This window comes from Syngnathoides biaculeatus, chromosome 17 (assembly GCF_019802595.1).
Source record: "Syngnathoides biaculeatus isolate LvHL_M chromosome 17, ASM1980259v1, whole genome shotgun sequence".
In the NCBI taxonomy this organism is placed as follows: Eukaryota; Metazoa; Chordata; class Actinopteri; order Syngnathiformes; family Syngnathidae; genus Syngnathoides; species Syngnathoides biaculeatus.
The window spans coordinates 12474291-12500144 of record NC_084656.1 but is presented as its reverse complement, the minus strand read 5'-3'; the positions used below and the strand labels follow the sequence as shown (position 1 = coordinate 12500144).

At 39.3% G+C, this 25854-nt stretch overlaps 1 protein-coding gene across 3 annotated transcripts in view; it reads right to left on the bottom strand.

Moving 5' to 3' along the window:
• LOC133490970 (rab GTPase-activating protein 1) overlaps window positions 1-22230 on the bottom strand; it is a 78366-nt gene extending 56136 nt beyond the window's left edge. Inside the window, exons 1-10 of one of the 3 annotated variants that reach the window (XM_061801726.1) lie at window positions 22091-22230; window positions 15570-15809; window positions 12190-12219; window positions 9942-10185; window positions 7638-7851; window positions 7262-7436; window positions 3320-3480; window positions 2469-2579; window positions 1870-1936; window positions 1272-1374 (exon numbers count right to left, since the gene is read on the bottom strand). In XM_061801726.1, coding sequence (XP_061657710.1) covers window positions 1272-1374; window positions 1870-1936; window positions 2469-2579; window positions 3320-3480; window positions 7262-7436; window positions 7638-7851; window positions 9942-10185; window positions 12190-12219; window positions 15570-15722 — 1258 coding nt within the window. In that variant the 5' untranslated portion in view covers window positions 15723-15809; window positions 22091-22230. Of the gene's footprint in view, window positions 1-1271; window positions 1375-1869; window positions 1937-2468; window positions 2580-3319; window positions 3481-7261; window positions 7437-7637; window positions 7852-9941; window positions 10186-12189; window positions 12220-12347; window positions 12380-15569; window positions 15810-22090 lie in introns of those variants that run through there. The other 2 variants (XM_061801728.1, XM_061801727.1) reach the window with 2 other exon arrangements.
• Between the last annotated feature and the right edge of the window lie 3624 nt (window positions 22231-25854).

Genomic DNA, 25854 nt, shown 5'->3' with positions numbered 1-25854 from the left:
TTAATACATGCACAATGTGGTTTTTTTAATCAGCCAAGCAAACGAGGAGATAATCAGTAATCACACAGTACTGAATCTTTTAAACCATGTTTAGTGCGGTTACTGTTTTTCTACTTTCAGTTTTATTCTCATCGTCATCGGCTCGATAAGCTTCTTACCCACACTCGGTCTTGACCAACTTTTTGCAAAGCAAAGTCTTTGACTCGGCTCTCCTGAAACTGGTGCATTTAAGTACACCTATTTGTGCCATTTGACAGGAAGGGGCACAGAGTGAAATTGTAGACTGCTGTGTTAGCTTTTAATACTTGTACCCATCGAACACTTATGAGCTCAGTGCACCTCAATAAAGTCAAGACAGTGTTATTTTTAACATAATATTAGAATGGTCAAGACTGACATGCTAGTTCACAATGTTGCAGTGTTACTTATTGTGAATTTCAGACTTGGGAGCAAATAATTACGCAAAACTAAAAATTGAATTTCGCTGTTTGAAGAATGGAAACAGTGCAGCCCTTGTCTTGGGTAAAGCCACACTGTTCAAATCTATTTAGACATAGAAAACATCTGGAACATTTGCAGTGTTCCACTTGGTGTGCATTTGGTTGTTATAACCTTATTTGAAAACAGATCCCTCCCGCCCCTCAACATTATTCATACAACACCACAAATGCTTTTTTTTTTTAACTTTTGTAAATGTACTAAAAGTAGCAATACGACAAGTGACCCATACCTATAAGAATTTTCCAAAAAAGATGGAATAAGTACTTGAAATGCCTCTAAAAGTCCCCATAAATAAATTCATTAACGATCCATAAACTGTTCGACTGCACATACCGCTCCTCTGTTCCACCTGCGCTATTTTAGCAAATTTATGAAGGCAAGTGATGCATTTTGAAATGTCACAAATTTTAAGCTTCAAATTAGAGAACCCCTCGGAATTATCTGCTTGTACAAGCTCACAAGCACGACATGATAATTACTATTTCAATTTATCATTCAAAAAATAAAATGGACACTAGCAAATAGTTTGTTCTCCTATGAAATAGGGGGAAATGTAGGGGAAAAAGGTGAGGCTCTGTGAATTCTATACTGGTTTAGCTTCAGCTGTACATTGGCTAAAATGAATGTCAAAACCTTATTCACCGCTTTGAAGATGTATGTGCAACCATACAGCCATTCATCATTGGTATGTAAAACAGGCAATAATGGGAGCTAATAGCTGCTTTTTTTTTTTTTATTATTTAAATAATACAGTAGCGAGTTTTTATTACCTTTGGGCGTTTCTTCGTTCACAGCCTGGAACTGGGGTGTACTGGGGGTCCAACTTCCTGTGATGATGTAAGACTTCCCATCAGAGCTTTTTCCCATTGACTCCTGAAGGGGCAAAAGTCAGAGGAAATTAGAAATGCTTACACATTACTGCATACAATGCTGTGTAAATACAAAATTATTGATACAGAGTTCAAATATAGTACATTAGGTTTAACAAGAGTATCTTTCAACTGAAAATGACAATATAAAAATGCTATTTTGATTTAACAAGAAAATTCAAAGATAGTTACAGTACTTTATTAGTAAAATTGTGATTTTTCTTCTTCACATGTTTATGCCCATACTCTATTTTGTGGTTGGTACAAGGTATCTATTTGCAGAAAGACATTCATTATGGAGATGTCCTTTATTCGTACAAAAATGTTTATGACTAAGAAGACAGTAAGAAGCAGTTTTGGAATTATTGTAACACTTAACTCTAAAACAGTTACTGTCTTATGTAGTCTACCTACAGATAAGCCCCATTAGAAAATACAATTTAGATTCATCTCAAAATTGGGCCATGGTATGAATAATTTTGTAGAGAATATAACTCACCAGGTCTAGAAGGTGCATGTCACTGTTCTTGACGTTCTTGCCAGGGCTGAGCAGAAGACCGAAACACCTGGAAAAGAGGCATGCATAAAAGACAAACTATTCAGAAAATAAAAATAAAAAAGAAGACTATTGTATTGCGTAATATGCCTACGAATAGCTTCCTGGACAGGCCTTCTCACACTGACCAGAACATGGGGGATATCTGACATTTTCATCCTCTCTGGGTACATCATACAATAACACACCACAAGGCACTGATTTATGAGACGATGGAAAATGAGGGCCCATCAATTACCTTCTTAAAACTATGCCGGACCACATAAACTAGAGCATGCGGCCGAAACACGATGTTCGCTTGTGAGTGTTCATCAATGACAGCGATGGGATCCTCTAGTTTTAAATGGCTGGTCATGTTTTAAACAGTCAGATCTAATGGAAACAGATGAAGCCATCTCTGTCATTATAATAAACTCTGCAAGTCATCCAATACATCCATCAAAATGAGTCCGACAAGGTTTGCTTAGCATCTGTCTTCTTCGTGTGTGTGTGTGTGTGTGTGTGTGTGTGTGTGTGTGCGTGCGTGCATGTGTTTCCTTTACCGCTCAATAGCCAGTTCCTTATTGGATGTCTGCTGGATATAAATGACAATTTTCTTGTCCATTCCAGCACGTAGTTTGAAGGTCTGCTTGTCCTTGTCTTTCGCTACAGCACTGGAAAAAAAAAATGAATTAGTTATGATAACATGCAAATTCTTTACCGAACATTAATAACCACCGCAAAAGGCAAATGCATGCAAAACACTATTAGTTATTTTTTCATGATACATTATCCATGAAGCATACAAAAAAGATGTACGGCAAGTCAACGCCAATCCAATTCAGTTTATGGCTATGGATAAAATAAGAATGAGTTGTGTTTTCTTTTTTCTAATGTTACAAAACTAATGCAGGGAGCTGAATATCCAGTATGTGTATATTGTGTGGTCATTTGTTCACTTGCAATTGAAATGTGCTGGCTGAAGAGAATCCATGTTTAAGATGGTTGGAAGAACAAGGAAGGAAGGAATTTCTTTAACTTCCATGAAATTTGAAGTTAACACTAGGAATAAAACCACACAATTAATGCAAATCCCAGGGTGGAATTAAGAGTAGAATGGTTTAGAATGTCTTTTTTTTTCTCCTGTAAACAAAGGCGGAAAATTATAAAATTGATAATCTGATTTTTGGTTGATAAAAGTCTGGTTTTCCTTCACGGCCACATTGCCCAGGCCTGTCTCTGCACTGCATAGATGCCAGAGGTGATTTGTAACTGTTTGTAAAAAGGAGATTCTGTGTGGCAAAATGAAACACCCAAAATCAATGGTTAAGACATGCTGGCAAGTTTCTTTATCCATAGAATCTACACTACCCTTTACCTGATTACTATGTCAATACTACATAGATTTTGATACCTGAAAGTGCCTTTGCCGTCATCCTCTTTGATTTCTAGGCTGACAGTGAAGATAAACAAGTCGCTATCAGGTGTGAGTGGAGCAGACTGCTGACATGCCACCGCTGCCTTCTTAGCTGACCGCCGAAATGCAGTTGCAAAGCTGTACAGAATCCTACTCACCTGTACAGAAGACATGGAAAACATTTTTTTCCCCTCATTTAATGTGAAGGCTTTGAGACCTTATTATCCATGAAAAGAACCAGCAGCTGTATTGCAAGAGTAATATCACACTATTCACACTCCAGAGTTTCACCATTGTCAGTCATTATGTCACATGGGACCAGTACTGTGATAAGTGATCGTTGCAAAGTAGATCAGTGCTAAAGTTACCTTTTCCAGAGTGTACGAAATAACTTTCAAGCTGTTTATTTTAGAACGGTGTAACATCTAAAATGGGAGATATACAGTGGTGCCTTAAGATACAAGTTTAACTTGTTTCGTGACCATGCTCGTAACTAAAAAAAATTATCAAAAATCATGTTCTCCATTAAAGTCAACAGAAATGCCACGGCAGGTATTTTGTTTCAGACACCCCCAAGAAAACAAAGTTGCAGTGGGAATATTTCAAACTCCCTTGTTGCACAGCAAAACTGTTCCAGCACATAAGGCATACAGATCCACCGTTCTTGGAGGCCATTCAGCTGAACAGGACAGGTCTTAAATTAAATTAAATTAATTTTTGTTTAAATTAAATAGGATTGTGAGGGAGTGGGATGTTTTATTTTTTTTAAAACTCTTTTGGGATTGTGAGGGAATACGTTCAACCTTTGTGGGAATGGGAAAGAGTGGGAGCAAACAGCCTCTCCCATGTCAGACTCGAATGCGCTTCACAAGGTACAGCTCGCGCTACGGTACATTTCAAGTAAACTGGGACGGAACAACCTAAAGCCTCATCCCATCACGACTTTACTGGAGCCAAGCACCTTCCACGAAATTGTTGTGCCCAGATAAACTCATCTCGATGCAAGTTGAAGCTTCTCCAGCTAACTTAGTTTAGCATAGCTCGCTGAGGATAAAATACCCATCTCTTATCAACACATCGCTAAACAGTGAGCAAGTGTGTGTGTAAAGGGGTATGATCCATCCATTTTCGATACCGCTTATCATCACGAGGGTCGTTGGCATGGTGGAGCCTATCCCAGCTGACTCTGGGCAAGAGGCGGGATACACCCTGAACTGGTCGCCAACCAATTGCAGGGCACATATAAACCAGCAATCCTTCATACGCACAATCAATTAACGTTCCAAGGATGGTTTGGAGATGTTGGAGAAAATCCACGCGGGCATGGGGAGAAAATTTAAACTCCACACAGGCAAGGCCGAATTCGAACCCTGGTCCTCAGAATTATGAGGCCAGTCATCGACCATGCAGCCAAGTGACGTGATTATTGTGGGAAATGCGTGAAAAAAGAAAAAAATCAGCCAAGCGCAACGATCAAGTCTGGATCCTTTTTTTTATTTTTTTTTTTTTTTTTAAATATAAGTCTTCATCACAACCGCTTCAATATATAAATGACAATGTTTACTTTGATGAAGTGTTATATACACCCACATTAGCGAACTTAAGTGTTATTTGTGAAGACGTGCTTAGTTATGCTGCTGCCAGCACAGTAGGACCTTTTCCCGATCTGAAAGCATTCGTCAACAGTGAGGATGTGTGTGTGTGTGCGTGTGTGTCACATCAATCCAACATAAAGAAACAACACCATTAAGATGTCACGTGGAAATAGGCAGCATTACTAATGTTTGGCAAAATCATTACAGATGGCCTAAATGTCATTGAAATGACTAATACATTAAGTAGGCTTGGAGAAGTGTTGACGAGTTAAAATGGCAATTATTTTATCATTTAATCTACAAAGATAGTGTGCGTAAGTGATAATAAACAACCACCTGATTTAGATCCTTCAATTAAGTTAGCATGCATGTTTGGGGAATGAAAAGAGGCAAAAACAGAGAACCCTCAGTGCTTGTGTATGGGGGAAAAGATGCAAACTCCACACAGGAAGGCTTCAGAATCCTCACTTTACCTCGTACATGCAAAAATACCAAGCTGACATTTTAGGTTTAATGCAAGTTTTAGCGTGACAAAAATTCAGTTTTAACTTTCACTGGGGGCTCTGAAGCTTAACCCTTGTGCTACCCCCCACCTCCAACTTCTGCAGAACAAAATAAGCAGTGACACATCCTCTCCCTAACGCCTCTTGTTCTCTGGACTTTTCTTGATATTATGTGTGTGGATTGTACGAATATTGCAAAAGAGCCCGGAGTGTATGACATAACAACTTTGAACAGGGGAAATTCCCAACACTGGCATGACCCCTGGGAGATAAGCTACAAGGGGATCGACAATCAAAAAAAGGTTGTCAGAATAATATTGAATGTGTTTGTATGCATAGACTGCAATGTGAGGGAGCACAGAAAACATTTGGTATTCTTACTCAGCCTTGATGGTTCAAGGCCATCAATTTTTCTTCTAGTGCTTTATATTTATATTGTAACTGTGTATGAAAGAGATGCTTCTGGTCATTGTCGCCGAAATGTGGGAGAGTGATGAATGTCGCACACCAGTGATGTTTAAGTGAAAGGGAGCACAGGAGTAGCCTCTCAAATTATCCTGTCTTATTTTCATCCAAATCCCCTTTTGGCTCACATTCCCGATTACTGGGTCAAGAATCCAAAGCTTGTTGAATTCTGTTTCACAATGATGGTAACACTCCATATCAAAGGATCCAAACGCAACGTGATGATGAATGCTTGGCCGCCACAAGACACTATGATATTGCTAAGGACCAATCAGAACAAAGCTGTTTTCCATATTTAAATTAAGAATAATAGCAATCCAATCAGAGCCAAGCAAATACTAATGAGACATCCAGCAATCATAAGATCCAACAGAATTAAACATTGGCTATAGCGCAGGCAAATAAGCAAATTTAAAAAAAATAATTTTCTGATTAAAACTAACCAGTCTGTCTGCATATTCATACTAATCAAATACTAAAATGAAAACAAATCACATGGGTAAGGTTAAAACAGTTACTGATAACCTGTTCTTTTTTTGTCTTAATATTTTTTTCAGTTTTGATCAAAGCAATTTATTTTAAAAAAAAATGTCTGTATGATACGTAAGAATTTAGCCTAATATTTTGTATTCACTTCTAATACTGCAATTGCCTGACGAGTCCAAGGTGGACCCTGCCTTTCCCCCAAGGTCAACTGGGATAAAACTTAGCCTCCCGCAATCTGAATTTGGATAAGCAGTATAGAAAACAGATATTGTATTATTTATTATTACTTTTGTTATAGTTGTCTATATTGTTTCAGATATTTTGTGAGAAAGATAGAAATAGAAGATTATTCTATTTTTGCCCAAGCGTTGTGAGTGAGACTGTCATCTGTCTCTATGTGCCCTGTGATTGGCAACCTGTTCAGGGTGTACCCTGCCTCCAGTCAGACGATAGCTGGGATAGGCTCCAGCACTCCCACAACCCTGGTGAGGATAAGCCGCTCAGAAAGTGGGTGGTTTATGGTAAACAGAGTGAATTCAAATAGCACTTTATACAAGCACATTCACCCATTCACACACACATTCATACACCAATGCTTCCATGTAAGGTACTGGGAGCAATTAAGATTTCAGTGTATTGGCCAAAGACACTACGGTCCCACACACTCTGAGCCGGGATTCAAACAGACAACCCTTTGGTCACAGGAGTGGGGAGCTGGTCGTTTTACCAACTAAGCAACAGCCACACTTTATCACCAGTTTCTTCCCAGGGGAACAGGGAGGCATATACCAGGCTGATTGGGACACAGATCTCAATCCTAAGATGCCCACTAGTTTTGAAAATATAGAAGTAAACCAACCTAATGGGAAAAAAAATGCTAAAGGACTTACGGCCTCTTGGATTTGGCAACGGAACACATGGATCCTGAAGATCTCTGCATTGTAGTGGCTCTCTGTGAACGCAAAGCAGTCGCTCTCCGGCGTGCCGTCATGGCCACGCACACAGAACAGAATCTTATAGATGGGGTAGTTGGCAATCTCTGTGCTGTTGTTGGGGTCCAAAAGCCTGTGAGCATGAATGTGAATGAAGGGTAATTTTTCAAACGCTTACAAAAATAATTCATCCACGCCATGTACTAACTGGAAAGCTATGGTACAAATCCTGAGTTCGGGGTGTCAAAAAAATTTTTGAAACAAGGAAATCAAGGTTTGGCAGGACTGAACTGAATCACTTGGTGAAAAAAAAGACTTCAATTGCTCCAATTACCTGACAGTGCCTTCAGACACGCCTGGCACAGAGAGCGTGACATCCAATGGGAGCTGACACTGCCCTCTGAGGATGCTCATCATACGGAGGGCTTCACCCTCACTGCGGGGGGCATTGACTGAGGCGCATCCAAGATACGTCAGCTGGCTGAAGACTACGCTGTCATCATCTGGTATCGGACTACCAGGGCTACCGTCTGATGACGATTCACCTCCTGTGAAGTAGAAACCAAGCGATTTTCCATGACCTCGATTTAGATCAGGTAATTTCAGACCTACATATTAACCTCCAGGGTCATAAACTGACATGCATGTGCACAGAAAAAAAAAAAAAAAAAAAACATGTTTATACAGAAAAGGAAACCGTGTCAGGAACAGAACACCATGAATGGTAAGATAAAATGTGGTAAGATTAGGACATCCACCAAGACATCATTTACAATATCAATGAGTATACAGCCCTGGAATTCACATTACTGCTTTTGGAATGAAGATGGAATGCTGGGCATGGGTCAAACCTTACCTCACACTTTTGTAAACAGTTTTACCATGTCAGATGGTTAAGGTCAGTGCTCTTCCAGTTTCATTTTCGGAGCATGTCATCAATGTACTGATATGTATTCTTGCCAAAATTTAATGAGACCGTCCTTCAACAAATAAAAGCTCCATACAAACATCCACCATCCATTTTCTTAGCCGCTTAGCCTCATAAGGGTCGCGGGAGTACAGGAGCCTATCCCAGCTGTCAACGGGCAGGAGGCAAGGTACACCCTGAACTGGTTGCCACCCAAACGTAGGGCACATCGAGACAGACAGCTGCGGTCACAATCACGCCCAGGGGCAATTTAGAGTGTCCAATTAATGTCGCATGTTCTTGGCATGTGGGAGGAAACCGGAGTGCCTGGAGAAAACCCACGCAGGCATGGATAGAACATATAAACTCCACACAGGGAGGGATGGGATTGAACCCGGGTCCTCAGACAGAACTGTAAGGCCAACGTTTTCCAGCTGATCCACCATGCCACCTCATACTAAATATTAAAAAAAATATTCTAGAATGTTGGTCACTGTACTGTATAAGACTAAGACTGGCTTGATAGAGGAAATCAAAGGAAATAATGAGGAGAGTGTGATTCATCTAAAAAATATATATATTCCCTGTAGTGAAGAGTACTTGGAAATTCACAATTTAATCCCATCTACATATTTAAAGAACCCAAAGTCAAAAAATTTTAAGAGCTTTTCAAGGCCACTCCGATCAAATTGAAGTGCTCTCATTAAATAACCACATGTACGCTGATTGGTTGTCACCATGCAGAAGACCCACTTATGAGAACGCACGTTTGTTATGTTGACAGCACTGCCTTGGAGAGAGGTAGGAGGATGATGTGATTTCAGGCCTCTTGCAAGAAAAGCATCTGGAAATCACAAATGGATCGATGATTGTAATTCAAATTTTACCTTTACTGAGGCACCACAGAGCCGTATTTGCACCAAGATCTATTTTTAAGCAGCCAAACTCCGGCAATCTGTGGAGAGCAGGGGGATATTATTTATCTTCCACGCTTTGTATTGCTCAGTAGTGCTTTCCCAGCTGCTTCCACAGATATATGAATTTCTGAAGCATAGAGATCAGAATTCGATAAAGATACACAACTGGGCTCTGTCATTCACGTCTGAAGACTCATCCAGATGCAGTGACAAGCACTCGCAGTCTGCGATGCCTAGGTCAAATCCTCAGCCATGGCTTCACTGCGTCATGTAATGGTAGCAAGCTAGCCAACTTGCTAGCTTGCTAGAGCAAGCCATTATTTGCACATGTGCAGTGACATCGACGGTCAACTCAATATACGGGGTGAGTGATAGCCTGACGCCTTTTTTATTTGGGTCACGTGGTCATGCGATTGACCGAAACTGACCACGCATTGAGCACCTATGCAATATAAAAAAACAAATAAAAGAAATAGTTGACGTATTTAAATCTGCACCAAACAAGAACAGACACTACAGTGAATTATTTTTCTTAGAAGATCGTTCAACACAATTTTCATCCTTTTTCCAGTTAATCACAATGTGAATGTGTTAGTTGAACACAAAAAGCCACATTTGCCTAAAGGTGTGAATGTGAGTCCGAATGGTTGTTTATGTGACCTCCGACTGGTTGGCAACCAGTTCAGGATACACTACCTCACGCCCAAAGATAGCAGGGATAGGCTCCCGCACCCCCGTGACCCTTGTGAGAATAAGCAACACGGAAAATAGATGGACGGATTATAGTTCAGAAATACCTGTCTTGACCACTCACCACGATATGACCGCTCATTCAGCTCGCTCTCCTGTGCAGTCTGAACAGGAAGCACCATCTCCACCTTGGGTGGCTGTCCACTGAGGGGGTCAGTGTCTGGTGCTACAGGTGATGCTGTGGTGGGTGGGAGGGCGAGATCCCCAGCATTCACCAGTGCCGCCGGCCTGGCGTCAGCCAATGACGGCTCCATGAGGACGTCCTCTAGCTCCTTTTGGAGTTGCTGTTCACTTCCATTTCCTACAATCTAACACACACACACACACACACACACGTTGTGGACATGCACAATAAAGTGATACACTTAGGGCTAACTACGTGTGACTGAACACACAAGAACTGATAAATATCACTGAAGCAAGGCCTGCAAAACAATATTTTTTTGGGGCATGTGATCGATCCGGCCATGGTACTGATAAGGAATTCCACATAAGTGCATCACAATGTTCTCCTTATGTAACCTTGCCCTGGGCCAGCTGCTCACAATATTCATAGAATCATATCCATCAAGTGATCGCCCCGTGTGGACAAAAAACCTTTTTGACTACTTGCAGAAAGCATCCTCTTTATTCCATTTTAGTGATTAATAAGTCAGTAAGTGTATTAAGCAAGTTACGTCAACTGGATGTGAAAAAAAGCTGAAGGACCAACATTCTACTCTGAAAGCTGAGAAGAATCAAACTGAAAAGGGCACTGTTGCAGTGGAAAATTCATTGTGGTTGGAAAAAAGGTCCATCCCAATTAATATGAATAGTGCATTGCAATTGCAAAAGTGAAATTCATGAATTAGGCACAATTTATTTAACATAATAAAATACTGATTTTCATGGCCAATTCCAACTACATTTCCACATTTAAATATTTGTGTATGTAAAGTTTTAATTCCTTGCAGATGGTAAAATTGTGGCTTTTCCTGAACAATACGCTAAAATAATCAAATTCACAATAAACAAAATAGTTTATTGAGCATAGTGAACATATGCGGCTTTTTGAATAGACATCCATGTGGGTTTCTAATTCTAACTTATTGAGATGTATTTCCTCGGTTTTTCTGTTGAAATTTGGATGGGCATGGCAAGATCTCGCTCGAAATGTTTTGAACTCCTGCTTCCGTTACAGTGTTGTACTGAGCAATAATGTGCCTGGAGGAGTTGCACAACAGGAGTTCTTTTGTGGATGAAGTAGCTCTTGTTTTATATCTGCTGTTGTTCATTACAAATATACAGTGGCAATGGAAAGTATTCAGAACCCCTTTAATTTTTCACTCATCATATTGGAACAATTTACCATTTTTTTATTTCCTAATTAATGCACACAGCCCCCGATATTGACGGGGAAAAAACTGAATTGTTACATTTTTTGCTGATTTATTAAAAAAGAAAAACTGAAATATCATAGCCATAAGTATTCGGACCCTTGTTTTTCATTTGAAGATTTTATATTTACAGCCTAGAAGGGCTTTTCATACATGCACTGGACTTTTCTACTGTGTTAGTGTAGTTTTGGGATAGACTACCTTGCAGTATGTGTTATATGCAAATTTGGATCCAGTCACCATCATCGGAAACTGAACACCAGGGTAAAAGAACGACACACTGTACTGTACTCCGTTTTTCCTCAGTGGGTTCAATATATCTACATGGATATACACAAACTGATTTTGACTGGCTTAATAAATTATGCCCATCCCTATGAAATTGTGCCACACCATATGAGTTGGAATCACAGAGTAGCTTGATGTTATAGCACGTTACTCAAACAATGCGATCCACAAATCGTGTTGCACAGCATAGACAAATTAAGAAATTGATATAAGGAATTACAAGGTAAACAATTCCAGTCTCATGTAAAGCTCAAGTCAAATCAATATTGAAATTACCATGTACCAAATGGGCCACAGAGCAGTACCTGCTGGTTGGGGATCACTGGTCTATTGTAAGTTTGGGACATTGTATTGACAGAAGCAGTGCTAAAAAGCATTTGCTACTGTTTAGGAAACGCTACATTTGGAAATGTCTAATGCTGTGTGGGTAAAGCAATGCAGCGACCAACTAGGTGCGTCACTCAACAGCCAGTAAATACACAAGAAAGCACAAATCACGGACAGACACCACGGGATCACATAACAGCGAGAGAGAGAGAAAGAGAGAGACCGAAAGAGCAAGAGAGACAAGCAGCAAAGGGATACAAAAAGAGGATGAAGAGTAGGAGGGGGAGAAGGAAACCGAAGAGAGTGAGCGAAGAGACTGACCTTAAAGCTGACCCCTTCCTGAGAAATCACCTGGATAACAGACAACAAGTTTAGACGAACTGACTCCTCTCTGACGTGATGGGAAGTGGAGAGATTGTGCTGGTGAAACCAAATTGTGATGTCGAGATGAACACATGAATGAGGTGATTTTCACCTACTTTTGCCAAGCGAAGTGCAGTCAAACCACCACCTTAACACACGACCACCTCAATAAGCAACTTTTGACTTACATTAAATGTGACAAATGCCTCTGAATTCAATTATATCCCTTCAAATAATACCTAAGGTTCATCATATTGATGATCTTTCATGTGACTCAAGAGTGCAAACAACCAAAATCCATTTCATTAATGTAATACACAGACAATTTGTGATGTTAGTTAATAAACTTGAGAACCAAAATTAAGTGTTCGAGTCTTTCTAAGCATCAATGGTATAATAAACTTAGACAGATCAGTAAGTAAATCTAAATGGGCACCATATTTTTCTTGTTGTTCATTTGTCCATCCAAATGTTAACAAGTACACATATTGATCATCGGTCACAATTTGAGTAGTTTCCCTCCCAACTGAATTGAACCAAAATATTGGTATTTACGTATTCTATAGTAGATATACAACACTGAAAACCATCATGACTTGAATTTCAAAAAATATTAAATTAATACATCTCTGATTGTATCAATAAAAAAAAAAAAAAAACAAAGACTGTGGTCCTTTATGAATCTCTAGACTATCATCGCCTTGTCTGAGTCTTAAAAAAAAAAAATGTCTGATCTGGTGGCGCCATCTTCTGGTATCTTGCCCTTAGAACTTTTGTCAGGGTTTAGAAGTGGTCACAAACAGGAAATGGTGACCAAGGAGGAAATGTGATTGGGTAAATTAAATCTACACAGTCAATGTAATAAGATTCAAAGATGTGAGGAAAAGGAGTGAGAGGAGAAGAGTGGGTAACCTGAACCCCTATGGGACACACACAAGATGGTGCCTGCCTGCTGCAGTTCCTCTCAAAGTCCTCGCTCTCTTTATGACACAACACACCCTTGTTACAGGAAGAAAAAAAAAAAAAACGAGTGGCAAACATTAGCAGCTAAGCTACACTTGCACACTGAAGGGAATGAACAGCAGAAGGCCGCAATGTGCTATGAGGCATACAGCATAGTTGACTACAGTACCTCATCCTTGTGTAATTTAAAATGCAGATTCATAAGACGACGTTTAATCTTTACTTTAATATTTCACAACGTGTTCTCTCCTATCTTTTTTGTGACTATGTCAATTACGTGTCCATGCAGCCTCAAGGATGGAATGGATGGAAACAAGGAAAACAATTCATATGGTAAATATGCACCTCAGTAGGGAACACATCTCCATGGCTGAACAATATTCAAAAACCTGGACCAAATTGTACGCTATCACGGACATATCTTTGCTTATTTAGATTCAACCACTATTCACTAAAAAATACAGAAAAATCCCGCTGAAATAATTCCTGCAATTTAAAAAAAAAAAAATTATAAATAAATATATATATATATATATATATATATATATATATAATTTTTTTTTAATTGCAGGAATTATTTCAGCGGGATTTTTCTGTATTTTTTAGTGAATAGTGGTTGAATATATATATATATATATTTTTTTTTTTTTTTTTTAAGATTCCCCTGAAATAATTCCTGCAATCTTAAAATATATATTTCATTGTTAGATCCTATTAAAAGGGGAGTACACACAGTCAGGCCAAATTTGAGCACCCCCCCCCCCCCCCCCACTTCCAATCGTAGTCAGCAAAGGCAGCTTTATCCTGACCAAGTACCAGTAGTAGTAGTGTTTGTGTTTCGAGTGATTTATCATTTCTAATCAGCTCAGAAAAAAACGAAAAATACAGCCGGGGCAATAATTGAATATTTATGATGCAAATGTGCTTATGGAACCACCAACAATTAACATAAAAAGAATACGAGCAGCAGAAGATCGTTAGCACTGAAATCATTATCAGCTTGTATCTATGGATTTGCAACACCCGCAGATATTGACAAATAGGTATAGAAATCTGGCTATATTTCTTTGATCATCTATAGGGAAAAGTGAATTGAATTCATTTTTACTAGTATCTCTCGAAATGTTTTGAACGCCACACCACTGAGCAGAATAAGGCTGCAGGAATGGATTCTACCATAGTGGAGATTTTTACGAGTGGAATTCGTCTTTTCATAGCTGATGTATTATTGTTGGTTTACTTTAGACAACAATCTTCTTTAAACTGAATTAGCTAAGTTAGCTAAGTAATGCATCCCATTTTGTCTCACTTGCTTCAAGAGAAGATTAATTAGTCAGTTTCTCACAACCAAAAGATTTCCGAATAGATTATCATATTAAGATGAAATGTTCTTTACACTGCAAACTAGTTGAGACCCCAATTCACAGCACCTCTGCTGGTTGCAGTGAAATGATGAACCCCATTTCATTTCTTTGGTTTCAAGATTGTATTCCACCAAACTGAAAGCATTAAACAATAAATGATTTGACAAATCACGAAATGTGCCCAATACTGGTGCAAACAAATGGACTTTATGTTGGATTTTAGGGACAAAACGAAAACTTTATGAAAAAAAGAAAATACCAGCATGTCAATGAATGAGGCCTAATAGGTAACATAAATAAGGGGTAAAAAATGAGTGTTGTGTGGAAAAAGAAAAAGACCAAATGGTTGGTGTGTCAATAACTAGTGTGAAAAAAGGAGTGAGAAATTAAAACAAATTATTTGGCACTAAATTTAGCATACTATAAAGATGGAAAACGAGAGTATGAGGATGTTCTGGGAAGTTCTTAAGTAGACCTCTATATTTAACTTAAAGGAGACATAAGTTTTTCACATCTTCATAAGAATAAGCTTTTTTGAATTGTATATTATATATATGTAGTAGTAGTAGTACACTTTGCACACACTTTTGTCCTGCTGAAATTCACCTGATTTTCTTGCCCTGTCTAATCTGAGTGGCTGAGTTGCCACTCATTCTGGGTACAAGGCGAGACCTGCTTTTGTCGCAACAAAAGTGGCGTTTGAGCTAGGGTGTTGGAAACAGTTAAACTGCTGCTTGTAAAAGCAGAGTACACATTGTGGAGACAATAAAATCATATTTTACTTGTAGAGGTAGCACTTAATGTACTGTACTTGATAAATTTGTCAGTGTGGGGATCCATGTCTGTATCCTACACGTAAAAAAATGAAAAAAAAAAAATCCAACCCACCATAACAACACCCCTGAGCATTTAATTAAAAAGTATAGCATGTCCCCTTTAAGATAAAGAAAAACAAAAGCCTTCCGTCCAAAGTTTCCTGGTGCATCCATACCCGAGCCTCACCATCCTTACCTTCAATCCTGTCTTTTCGTCATCACTACCATTATTAGTGGACGAGGGCGTCTCGTCCCCCAGCCGGGACACGAGCACAAAGTCCTCACTGTTGAGAGTGGACACAGAGTCCGACGACACGCTAATCTTCCCCACTGAGCCCTTGTCATCCATGGCTGTCGCTCTTACACTCAGGCACTTTGCTCATGAATGGAAGAGGAGGAAGAGAAACAAGCGGTGGGAGATGGTGTGCAAAATCACCTGGAAAAAGGAAAAAAAAAAAAACATGGTACAATAATAATAAAAACAAAAGAAACAGGAGATATTCATCAGGTGATGAAATAAATGAGCAGTGTTTTAGAGTAAATAGCCCACCTTGGAAAGGAGGCCTATTTTTCCACATTAGCTTACAATTGTATTCTAATTGTGTAATCATTTTAGTGGGACTCCTAATATAATTGAGCCTGAGTAAAACAGATGATCGGGCAAAACAGCTTGATGCAATGCAATGTTGTGGTGATGTAAGAAAAGAATCATATGTATGTAAAGAAGTATTTATCAAATGTTTAATATTGGATTTTTTTGTTTTTTGCTGCTTTATTTTTCCCAATACATATTTTCTCTGGCGGCTCACAGTTCTACGGGCCCGGGGTTCAAATCCCTGCACCAACTGTGTGGAGTTTGCATGTTCTCCCTGCATGGGTTTTCTCCGGGTACTCCCACATTCCAAAAACAGGCGTGGTATGTGGATTTAAGACACTAAATTGTCCATTTGAATGTGAGTGCAAATGGTTGGGGTTTTTTTTTTTCCAATGAGCCCTATGATTGGCTGCCGACCAGTTCAGAGTGTAGCCCGCCTCTCGCCCAAAGATAGCTGGATAAGATCAGGGAACACCCACGACCCTAGTGAGGATAAGCAGTACAGAAAATGGATGGATGGATATCTTTTGTGTGAAGACAGCTAAAATCTGAGTGCAACCACTTTCTTTTAAAGCGATGTGTGTGTTATGATTTTATCAGATGCCGTGATGCAGAACAGTGGTTAGAAAGTGATACCATGTTGAGATGTTAACAACATTTTGCACTTCTTTTTCCACACTTTCTGAAAGTAATTGGTCATTGCTACTACTGGTTTGATTTGTCTGGGTATCAAGAATAAAAACAAATTATCCAAAGTCATTGTTTAACAGCAGAAAAAAAAATAACAATTCGACAAACAAGTAGTACAGTTGCCTCTAATCAGTCTTTGCAGATTACCAAAACCTGGTGGCCAGTCAATCACAAAGCATAAGTTACTACCATTTCACTGTAAATCTGTGATTTCCAATATGGCGCTAAGACACATATCTTACAACTGAAAAATCTCACAGCACACCAACAAACAAAAATGTCACAAAAAGTGGATGCATCAATTATTGTATGTACTTCCTGCCATCTAAAAGAAGAGCATTTATTTGTTGTATCTATCACAATGCCCCACTGACATAAATGGATGAACAAAGCAAGAGCAAATACATGATATTTAATTAATTTGCAGGGCGCACTTGAAGAGCGCTCATGTCACACTTGTGCCCCAGCACAGTACTTCAGAATCACCAATGCAAATGTTTCCATCATCACACCCAGATTAACAACAGATGTTATGCATTCTTTCAATTACACACAGTATGACAATAATAGCTAAAGAGGGAGAAATATAGCACAGATTGCTAATTATTCAAAATAATGTAAATTGGCTTCAAAAGAAAGAATTGTGTGAAATGTAAGAGATTTTGCATGGAGAGACCATTTTACAGTGACAGGGATAAAGTATAAACAGACCAGTTTAAGCTTTTCAGATGGTATCGCAAAACTGGGAACTGAACCTGCTAGGTTTACAAAATAGGTACCATCTCAGTAGAATTGCAAAGACAAGAAGAAAATTAAGCACAAAGAGATCCGACACAACATTAACTGGCAGCTCTGACATGGCTACAAAGAAGGCCTTGTCACTCTGCAGGCCTGCCTAACATTTGCATTAGCATCACCCTTGGCCACTCCTGCCAAACTCAACTGTCCTTTAACGACAGTATGCAATAATATACAGACACAAAATCTCACAATTTACACACTGGCGCAAGTTTGAGCTGTTCGTATCTAAAGCTAAAAGTACATCACACACAACGTTACGTCAATAATACTGCTTCTGAGGCAGTATACCTAAAGATGTCGAAATTAAACAAGAGCTCTGTCAAAAGGCTGCTATTACATCTTTGTTATGGCTGAGTTACTATCAGAGCAATGTGTGAAAGAGAGACTACATTGTGGCACTTGTCTGGGTACCTCAACCATTTTAGTGGTTGAGTGGATAGAAACATAAGTGTAGACTGCTCAAATATGAACCAAGCTGGGAGATAAATTAAATTACATTTATCTTGCGCTGTTGCAGATTTGGGAGCAAATAAATGAGAGTGGCCATATTCGGGATGTTGAATCTATCTAAAACAAATATAATGCAAAATGTGAAGAAGTTACGTTTCAAAAGAAACAGTTTAAGTTCACTTCTGCTCACGACAGTTACACTTCAGTTAACTCTCAAAGCCCAAACGTTAAAGAAAAAAAAAAAAAAAGGGAAAAAGTGACAATTTTACATTTAAAGACTTTAATACATTTTGCTTCTTATAAAATTTAAGAGAGGTGTTCTCCAAGCTGACATAACAAAACTATCGTGTTGATTCAAACATCATTATTTCCCCTAAAAACATGACATAAATCGTGGAAATTTAACATTATTCATGAAAAGAGCAGTGGGGGCAGTAAAATAAGTAATGTACAATCACTGTCAAGTTGCCATACTTAAAAAAAAGATGAAAAAAATTTTTTTTAAAAAAAAAACATGCTAAATCTTTCAAACTACAAGAAATTTTGTTGCTCCCAACAGAATGCGTCAGGCCTGACCTGGGAAATCACCTGCATTAGCTAATTGGACTAATGTTGAGGCTAAAATCCCATAATGGCCTGATCTACACATTTGATGTTTCACTTCAGAACCATCATAGTTGTGCAACTCAGTATTTTAGAACATGTAAAAAAACGAAATCTGCTTTTCTTCAAGTACAAATAAAGGTGCCAAAATGATTTAGTTGCTCCAGATCAGTTATATCACAAGTAGAAAAAGCTATACAGCTTGGTGAAAGTGGGGCTCATGTGCATGCGAGGAAACGTCCAGTTTTTTTGTGAAGGGACCACCACTGTGCAGCTGAACAGGCTGTTCGTGGTTGCCATTTGAGCCCAGCGAGAGCCTCACAACAGAGAGGAAGAAGCAGACAGAGCAATCAGGCTTGAAACAGAGCCCCCTTTCCACTTTCAACTGTGAAATACATGCAGATAAGGCTAATAGTGACCGAAAATAAGTGAAACAGTGGGATCAGCACACATGCTGCACAGAGAGAAAGGGCATCCGAAGAGAATGTCCCAACAATCCAGTGTACAAATGAAGGAAGCACACACCCTAAAAACACATGTCGATCTGTTTGGGAGGCAATGGAGATCACCAGGCTACATGTATAACTGATAAAAATCTTACATGACTAGAGATGGCTGTTGTGAAGAATGAAAAGCCTCATAAAAAAAAAATAAATAAATGATGCACCAACCTTTACTTGAACAACTGAATGAGTGCTGTGTCGTTCACAAATGAATATCTACAATATCTACATTTACAAATCTTTGATTGTACTTAATAGAATTAGACTTTACAACGAATTGATTGGCCTCATCGGCATAATAATAATTGGCATTTTTGCTGATTGGCTTTGGCTCAATCTGATTAATGCTCCGAGAAAGACATTTACTCTGCGTCGCCGCCGTGCACCATATATGTGAATCCAAAAGCTACTTTTTGTTTTTATATAGTAGTATTGAAATAGTTTTTCGTGTCTTTGATGTAGTACTGTAAATATATGACAGTTAGTCGAGTTATTTACAGTAAAAAAAGTGTCATGATGGGAGAGAGAAGACAGATAAGAGAGTCAATATCTAATGCGCGGAGGATCAGTCTACAAGACAAATTTGCTCTTTCAAGATTGCACAATGTCAGACTATGGCAAAAAAATAAAAAAGTGTACACAGTGTGCCCTTGCCCATTCGCGGTCCCGCATTTTTTCGGATTTTGCAGTCTTAGGTTTTTTTTTTTTTTAAATGTACTATATTTTTATGATAGTCGAGGTCTTAAATTGTCTTCCAAACAAACATTAGACGTGACGCCTTACAATGTAGTGCACCCTATGTGCACACCATGTTCCAACATTTGCAAATGTTGTTGTGTGACTTGTTCAACAAAGTACTTAAACACACTGGTTACACTGTTAGCCTCCATGCTAGCCCGTGTTTTAGCGTGTAAGTAAGCTACTATATGACAGTGCTCACAAGGCAGTGAGGAGCAATTGAATTTCACATCTTTAAGCAGAAGAATCTTACATTGCCCCACACAGTGCCTGGGTAGGGAGGTCTTTACCAATGTTGTTGTACACACTCACGGTGTCGCATTGACACTAAAATTACCACGGCAAACAGTAGCGTAACTAGCAAATAAAACTAATTTTAAAAAATGCTAAGAAATAATTGACAAAAAAATTCATTTTGAAACGATATTTTAATGCTCCCAGCAAGCTTAGCGACGCTAAGGACCGACCGGTCCTTAGTGCTGGGAGTAACATTGTGTTCAACATCATTGGTAATGACCTGCTTACACAGGAAATGTACGTTTCTTCTGCTTACAGATGTAAAAAGCAAATGATTCCTCTCTTCCTTGTGAGTGTCATCATATGGTAGCTTACATACACACTTACACATGTGCTAGCATACATCCTAACAACGTAACCAGTGTGTTTAAGTGTACTTTATTGGACAAGTCATACAACAATTGTGCATATAAAGTATGCTCTCCATTTTGGAGAACATTTAAGACTTTTAAGTTCATCTTAAGGTTGCAAAAATATATATAACATGCATTGCTTTAGTAATACTGCATCCATTCGGAAATTTCGTTATTCACAGGCGTGTAAGGAACGCAACCCCCACCAACAATGGGGGAACACCATATTCCAATAGCACCGCATCCCGTTTTTATGATCAGTGGGCTTTATCTCAAATGCGACCATTACACTCGTTACCATGGGGATGACAACATGAGTGTTTCATGCTGACTGTCTCACAAAATGTGTGTTGGTGGTCAGTGGTGCTCAAGACAAGGAAGGATGTTGGTGTAAAGTTTACTTGAGGTGTGTTCACGTACTTTTAATATGATACGGCTTGCAGCAGGCAACAAAATGTTATGTAGCCTAGCAAACTAGCGGTTGATGTTGTTTGTGTTGAACACATGATCTGACCAAATCAGTGAATTCCAACCTTTTTGGAGCGAAGGCACATACTTTACAATTGATAAAAGCTCAGCAACTGCGATATTAAAAAAAAAAAACATTTTTTGATAGCAATCATTGCTATACCCAAAAATATATATATTTCAGATCCTGAAAGGTATCATTTGTTATGGCAATCTTGAACTACAGTATGTATTCAGTGTGGAAACTCTAGAAAAATGTTCAAAATTTCCCTCCAGAGGTGTTGCACATTTTGACATGCAAACTATAGACAGGAACGAAGAGCCAAATCCAAAATCTCAGAGCTGTGAAGCAGACGTGCTGACCACTGGCACATCATGCTCTCCTCCTGCATTCATCAATCCATCCATCCATCTGCAACTGTGAATGGTGCATGGAGTGGAAAAGGATGTCATACTAGCTGCCTTACCTAGAATTATCACAGCTTCTTAAAATTTAAATAAACACCACACCCCAAATCGTCATCTCCTGCCAAACAACTTGTTCACATGTACATCAGATCTGGAAATGCATGACTAAACACACCGCAAGGAGAGAAAAACATGGATTTACGCAGCATAAACCCGCCCACTATTATTTAACAGTGACAGCAAAACACACAGGAAGGCCATGTGGATTCATGCAATGTTTTTTTTTTTGTAGACGTCAGACCGTGTTAGCGCACATTACTGCGTGCCTACACATTAATTGGCTTCCTGGCCCCCACTTAATCCGGACACAAGCAAACCTGCTACCCCGAGTGATGCACGCAAATACCCCCACGGCCTGGGAAGCGTATTCCAAGCTCAAACTACGTTTCCATTTATAGTGTATTTTGATGATTTCTCCATATGAAGTCTCACTTAAAACTTGTGACTAATTAGCATCAACCTGACTAAGGTTAGCCGCCACAGCAGAGCGACCGTGCACTCAAAGAGGGACAAAACAAACAGTTTGCCCTACAATACCGTGTTTATTTGGAGTCCCACGAGAGGGTGTTGACCATACATTGTCGCCTATGTAGAGAGGGAGGAGGAAAATCCTGGATACAGGCCACCACAGTACAGTGCACACACAAGCTAGCCTGTTACCTTCAGTTCACAGCGACAAAAATGCTTTGTTTACCGCAACTGGAGAAGCAGTCAACACACTAAGTGCTTGTGCGTAATAAAGTCGCCTTACCTTAATATCCCCGCCGTTATATGTTCTCAAAAGGCGTTTGGCGTAACATTGTAGTTGACGAGTTTTGTCGGAAGCACTATTGGGAACAGCATCCGCGCGAGCTGTAAACACAAGCCTGGAGCGACCCACTGTCACCGGCATTGCGCCTGCGCGTCTTACAGCCTCTCGCGCGCCCCCTGCGTCGTGACGTCATCTCCCAAACGCGCATGCGCCATACACAAACCAACGCTGGAGCAGCCGCGGATATTAAAAGTCGACACACCCCTGGTCAACCGCTCGGGATTCGTGATCAAAAAAATTATACCAAGACAAATAATTTCAAAACATTTTTCATAATTGAAGAGTCAGTTTAAAAATAAAAAATATTTTTTTGTTATAGTTGGCAGTATGACATGACTGAAGTAGTAGGAGTAAAATGATCTGTGGAGAAAAAAAAAACGCTCTGGCCCCATCTTGTGCCTTTAATTCGATTTGCAATAAACTATCCATCCATTTTCTTTGCCGCTTATCCTCACAAGGGTCACGGGGAGTGCTGGAGCCTATCCCAGCTGTCAACCGGCAGGAGACGGGGTACACCCTGAACGGGTTGCCAGCCAATCGCAGGGCACATAGAGACAAACAGCCACATTGACAATCACACCTAAAGGCAATTTAGAGCATCTAATTAGTATTTTGGGGATGTGGGAGGAAACCAGAGTGCCCGGAGAAACCCCACGCAGGCACGGGGAGAACATGCAAACTCCACACAGGCGGGGCCGGGATCGAACCCGGGTTCTCAGAACTGTGAGGCTAATGCTTTACCAACTGACCCACCCTGCAATAAACTACTTTGCTTTTAAAAAAAAAAAAAAAAAAAAAAAAAGACCCAATCACAGACAGAAGGCGTGAGGCGACAATTATGTTATTAGGAATCCCACTTGTGTTCGATGCTGGACTCATCTTACTCCAATTATACTGGATACAGGATAAACGGTGCTGCAAAACGATTGGCTGTTGTAGAACTCACCCGATTGAACCCAGACAGGGGGGGAGTACAGGATGTTACTTAAGTTTGGCACCATTAATATGAATCCCACTAACCCTAACAAACCAAACTCCTAACCCTAAACCTTAGCCCATTCTATACTGCCTTTAAACCAAACCTTGCCCTTAACTTAACCACAAATTTCTTTTTATTTTCTTTTTATTTTGGACAAATGTGATACATATTTATTTTTATTTTTGTTACACCTACAAAGCCTGCCATTCCCACAATGCAGGAGAAATGTTATGTTGCAGCAGGCCGTGTCTTGCTAAAAATACAAGTTGGATTCCTAATAATGAATCAGTTGTATACTGTTGGCTAGACATTACGCCGATTTGATCGGCGATATTGGTATCGGGTGATCATGAGCATTTTATGCTGATCGATTGGTCAGCCTCATTGTCATAATTTGCCGATCAATTACGTCATTGATCAGCTTGCAAAAGGCATTTACTCCGCGTCGCCATCGTGGCCACTATATTTGAATACAAAAGCGTTCATGTCAGACTTGCTTGAGGTATGTTCACATACCTTTAATATAATATGGCTCGCAAACAAGCAATAAAATGTTACATAACCTAGCAGGCTAGTGCTAGCGCTCGTGGTTGTATGTAAACATGCTGCAGATGAACTGAGCAGAGCATTGAATTGCAGCCTTTGTGGAGCCAAGCACATACTTTACAAATGACAACCACGAAACAAAAATGTCACAAAAAGTACCGTAGATACATTCATTTCGAGCAGAATGCAGCTTTAGTGGTCACTGAAGGAAAAACCTGGGCATCGGAGGAGTTCAGTGAGGCCATGGTAAAAGATATCCAGACGGCTTTTATGAAATTCTGCTTTGCCATCCGGAGTCTCAGGAGGGGGAAGCAGTGATGGAATTTGTAAATAAAGGGAAAAAAATAACAAAGATGAGCTTTATTGTAGCTTTATTGTTGCATGCACCCAGCTTTATCTCACAGTGCAACACAAGAAGTACTTTACTACTTGTCAGTGTGGAGTGCAATAAGAATACAAGAAAACACACAATTTACAGCTGCTCACACTAAAGCTATAGAAATGAATGATTTTAAAGTCCATCTTCATACACACATACAAACATTTGTGTACGGTGAAAGGGAAACCTTTCACAAAGTGACATTTCCAAGGAAATAAATGGAATACATAACTGTATTTTTTCAATGAGGGGACACGATATATTATGCTGTCTCGAAAGGATTTTTATGTTATTCTTCCTGAAACATTACACAATTACCCCAAAAACTTTTAACATTCAACCAAATATGATAGGATGATATAAATAAGCTTACAAAGCCATCAAATGACTGATGTGCACCATGTCTTCATTAGTTTCGATTAAACAACAAATTTGCAAATAAAGAGTCGAATGCAGATATGAGTCAAAGAAAAACATCAGCGCATTTGTTTATGTTTCACAATTTGAAAAAAATGGGCTTCCCCCATACATCAAGGGTCAAGAGACACAAGTTCTTAGAATCAAAACAAAGTATACAGTCACAACAACCAATAATAATAATATTAATAATAACCAATGCCATTGAGCAAACAAGCCATGAGAAAACATCTGCACCTGAAGTGGCCACACAGTGGGGATGTGCAGAACTCTTACAGCGTGCGCATGTGCGTTGTATCACAACTACATTGATACTGCTCCGCCATCACAAGAGGCACAATACTGCATGCATGACGAAGAATGAATGCAGAGGGAATTTGGGGGGCGGGGCATTTAAAGGAGTGCGCCTGCACTGCATCAACTGGAAGGGAAAGGGAAGGAAGTAGTGCAGCGCATTAGGCACGATATCTGTGAATTACTGACGTGATAGGATGGCGGTATCTACAGTTCAAAAACATTTTTAAAATGCAGCACTGTCACAAAACAAAAACAAAAAAAAAGTCAGCAATGATACGCAGAAGTAAAACAACAACAACAAAAGTGATCTGTCATGAAAACCCAATTTCCTCATAAATGAATCTGTGTGGCTAAGGACTTGGGCTCAAACGCCCCATTACATTTTTTAAAAGGGACGCACGGCTAGGTCGTTCATATATGAGATAAAGAAAATAGTTAGACCCCAGGGAATTCTCTGATTTCATTAAATATTTCATTTTATAATAAATGTATTTACAACTAACCAGTTCATAAAAATCTACAGTAAATGTGCTTTTCTTCTACTAATATTCAACTCTATTGAATTAGATACAGGAAATCAACTAACATATTATTTATGATTAAATCAATAAAAAGCAAGAAATATATTAAAAATATTACAGCACTCTTGATAATGTATATGCTCAATAGACCTGATGAAAGAACCATTTGGGCCATACATTTCTCACCCTTGAAATAAATGATTAAGAGAGGGGGTAAAAATAACAGTAAATAATTTATTTTATTACGATTCATATCACTATGTCCTATATTAGACTTGGCATCTGTAAAGCTGTTGTTAAGGTGCAGCTGAAAGAAAGTGGAAGAGCATTGAGTCAAAGTGTGTGTTTCTTTTGGCTTGTCCCTTTCGGGGTCACCATAGTGTATCATCTCAGATGAACACATATATATATGTTTGGCACAATTTTTACGCCGGATGCCCTTCCTGACACAACCCTTCTCAGGGAGTGGAGGCCCCAGTGGGATACAAACCCATAACCCCTGGTCAACCAAACCAGTGCTCTAACCACTGAGCTACAGGGCCTCTAACATTGAGTCAAAGTAAAA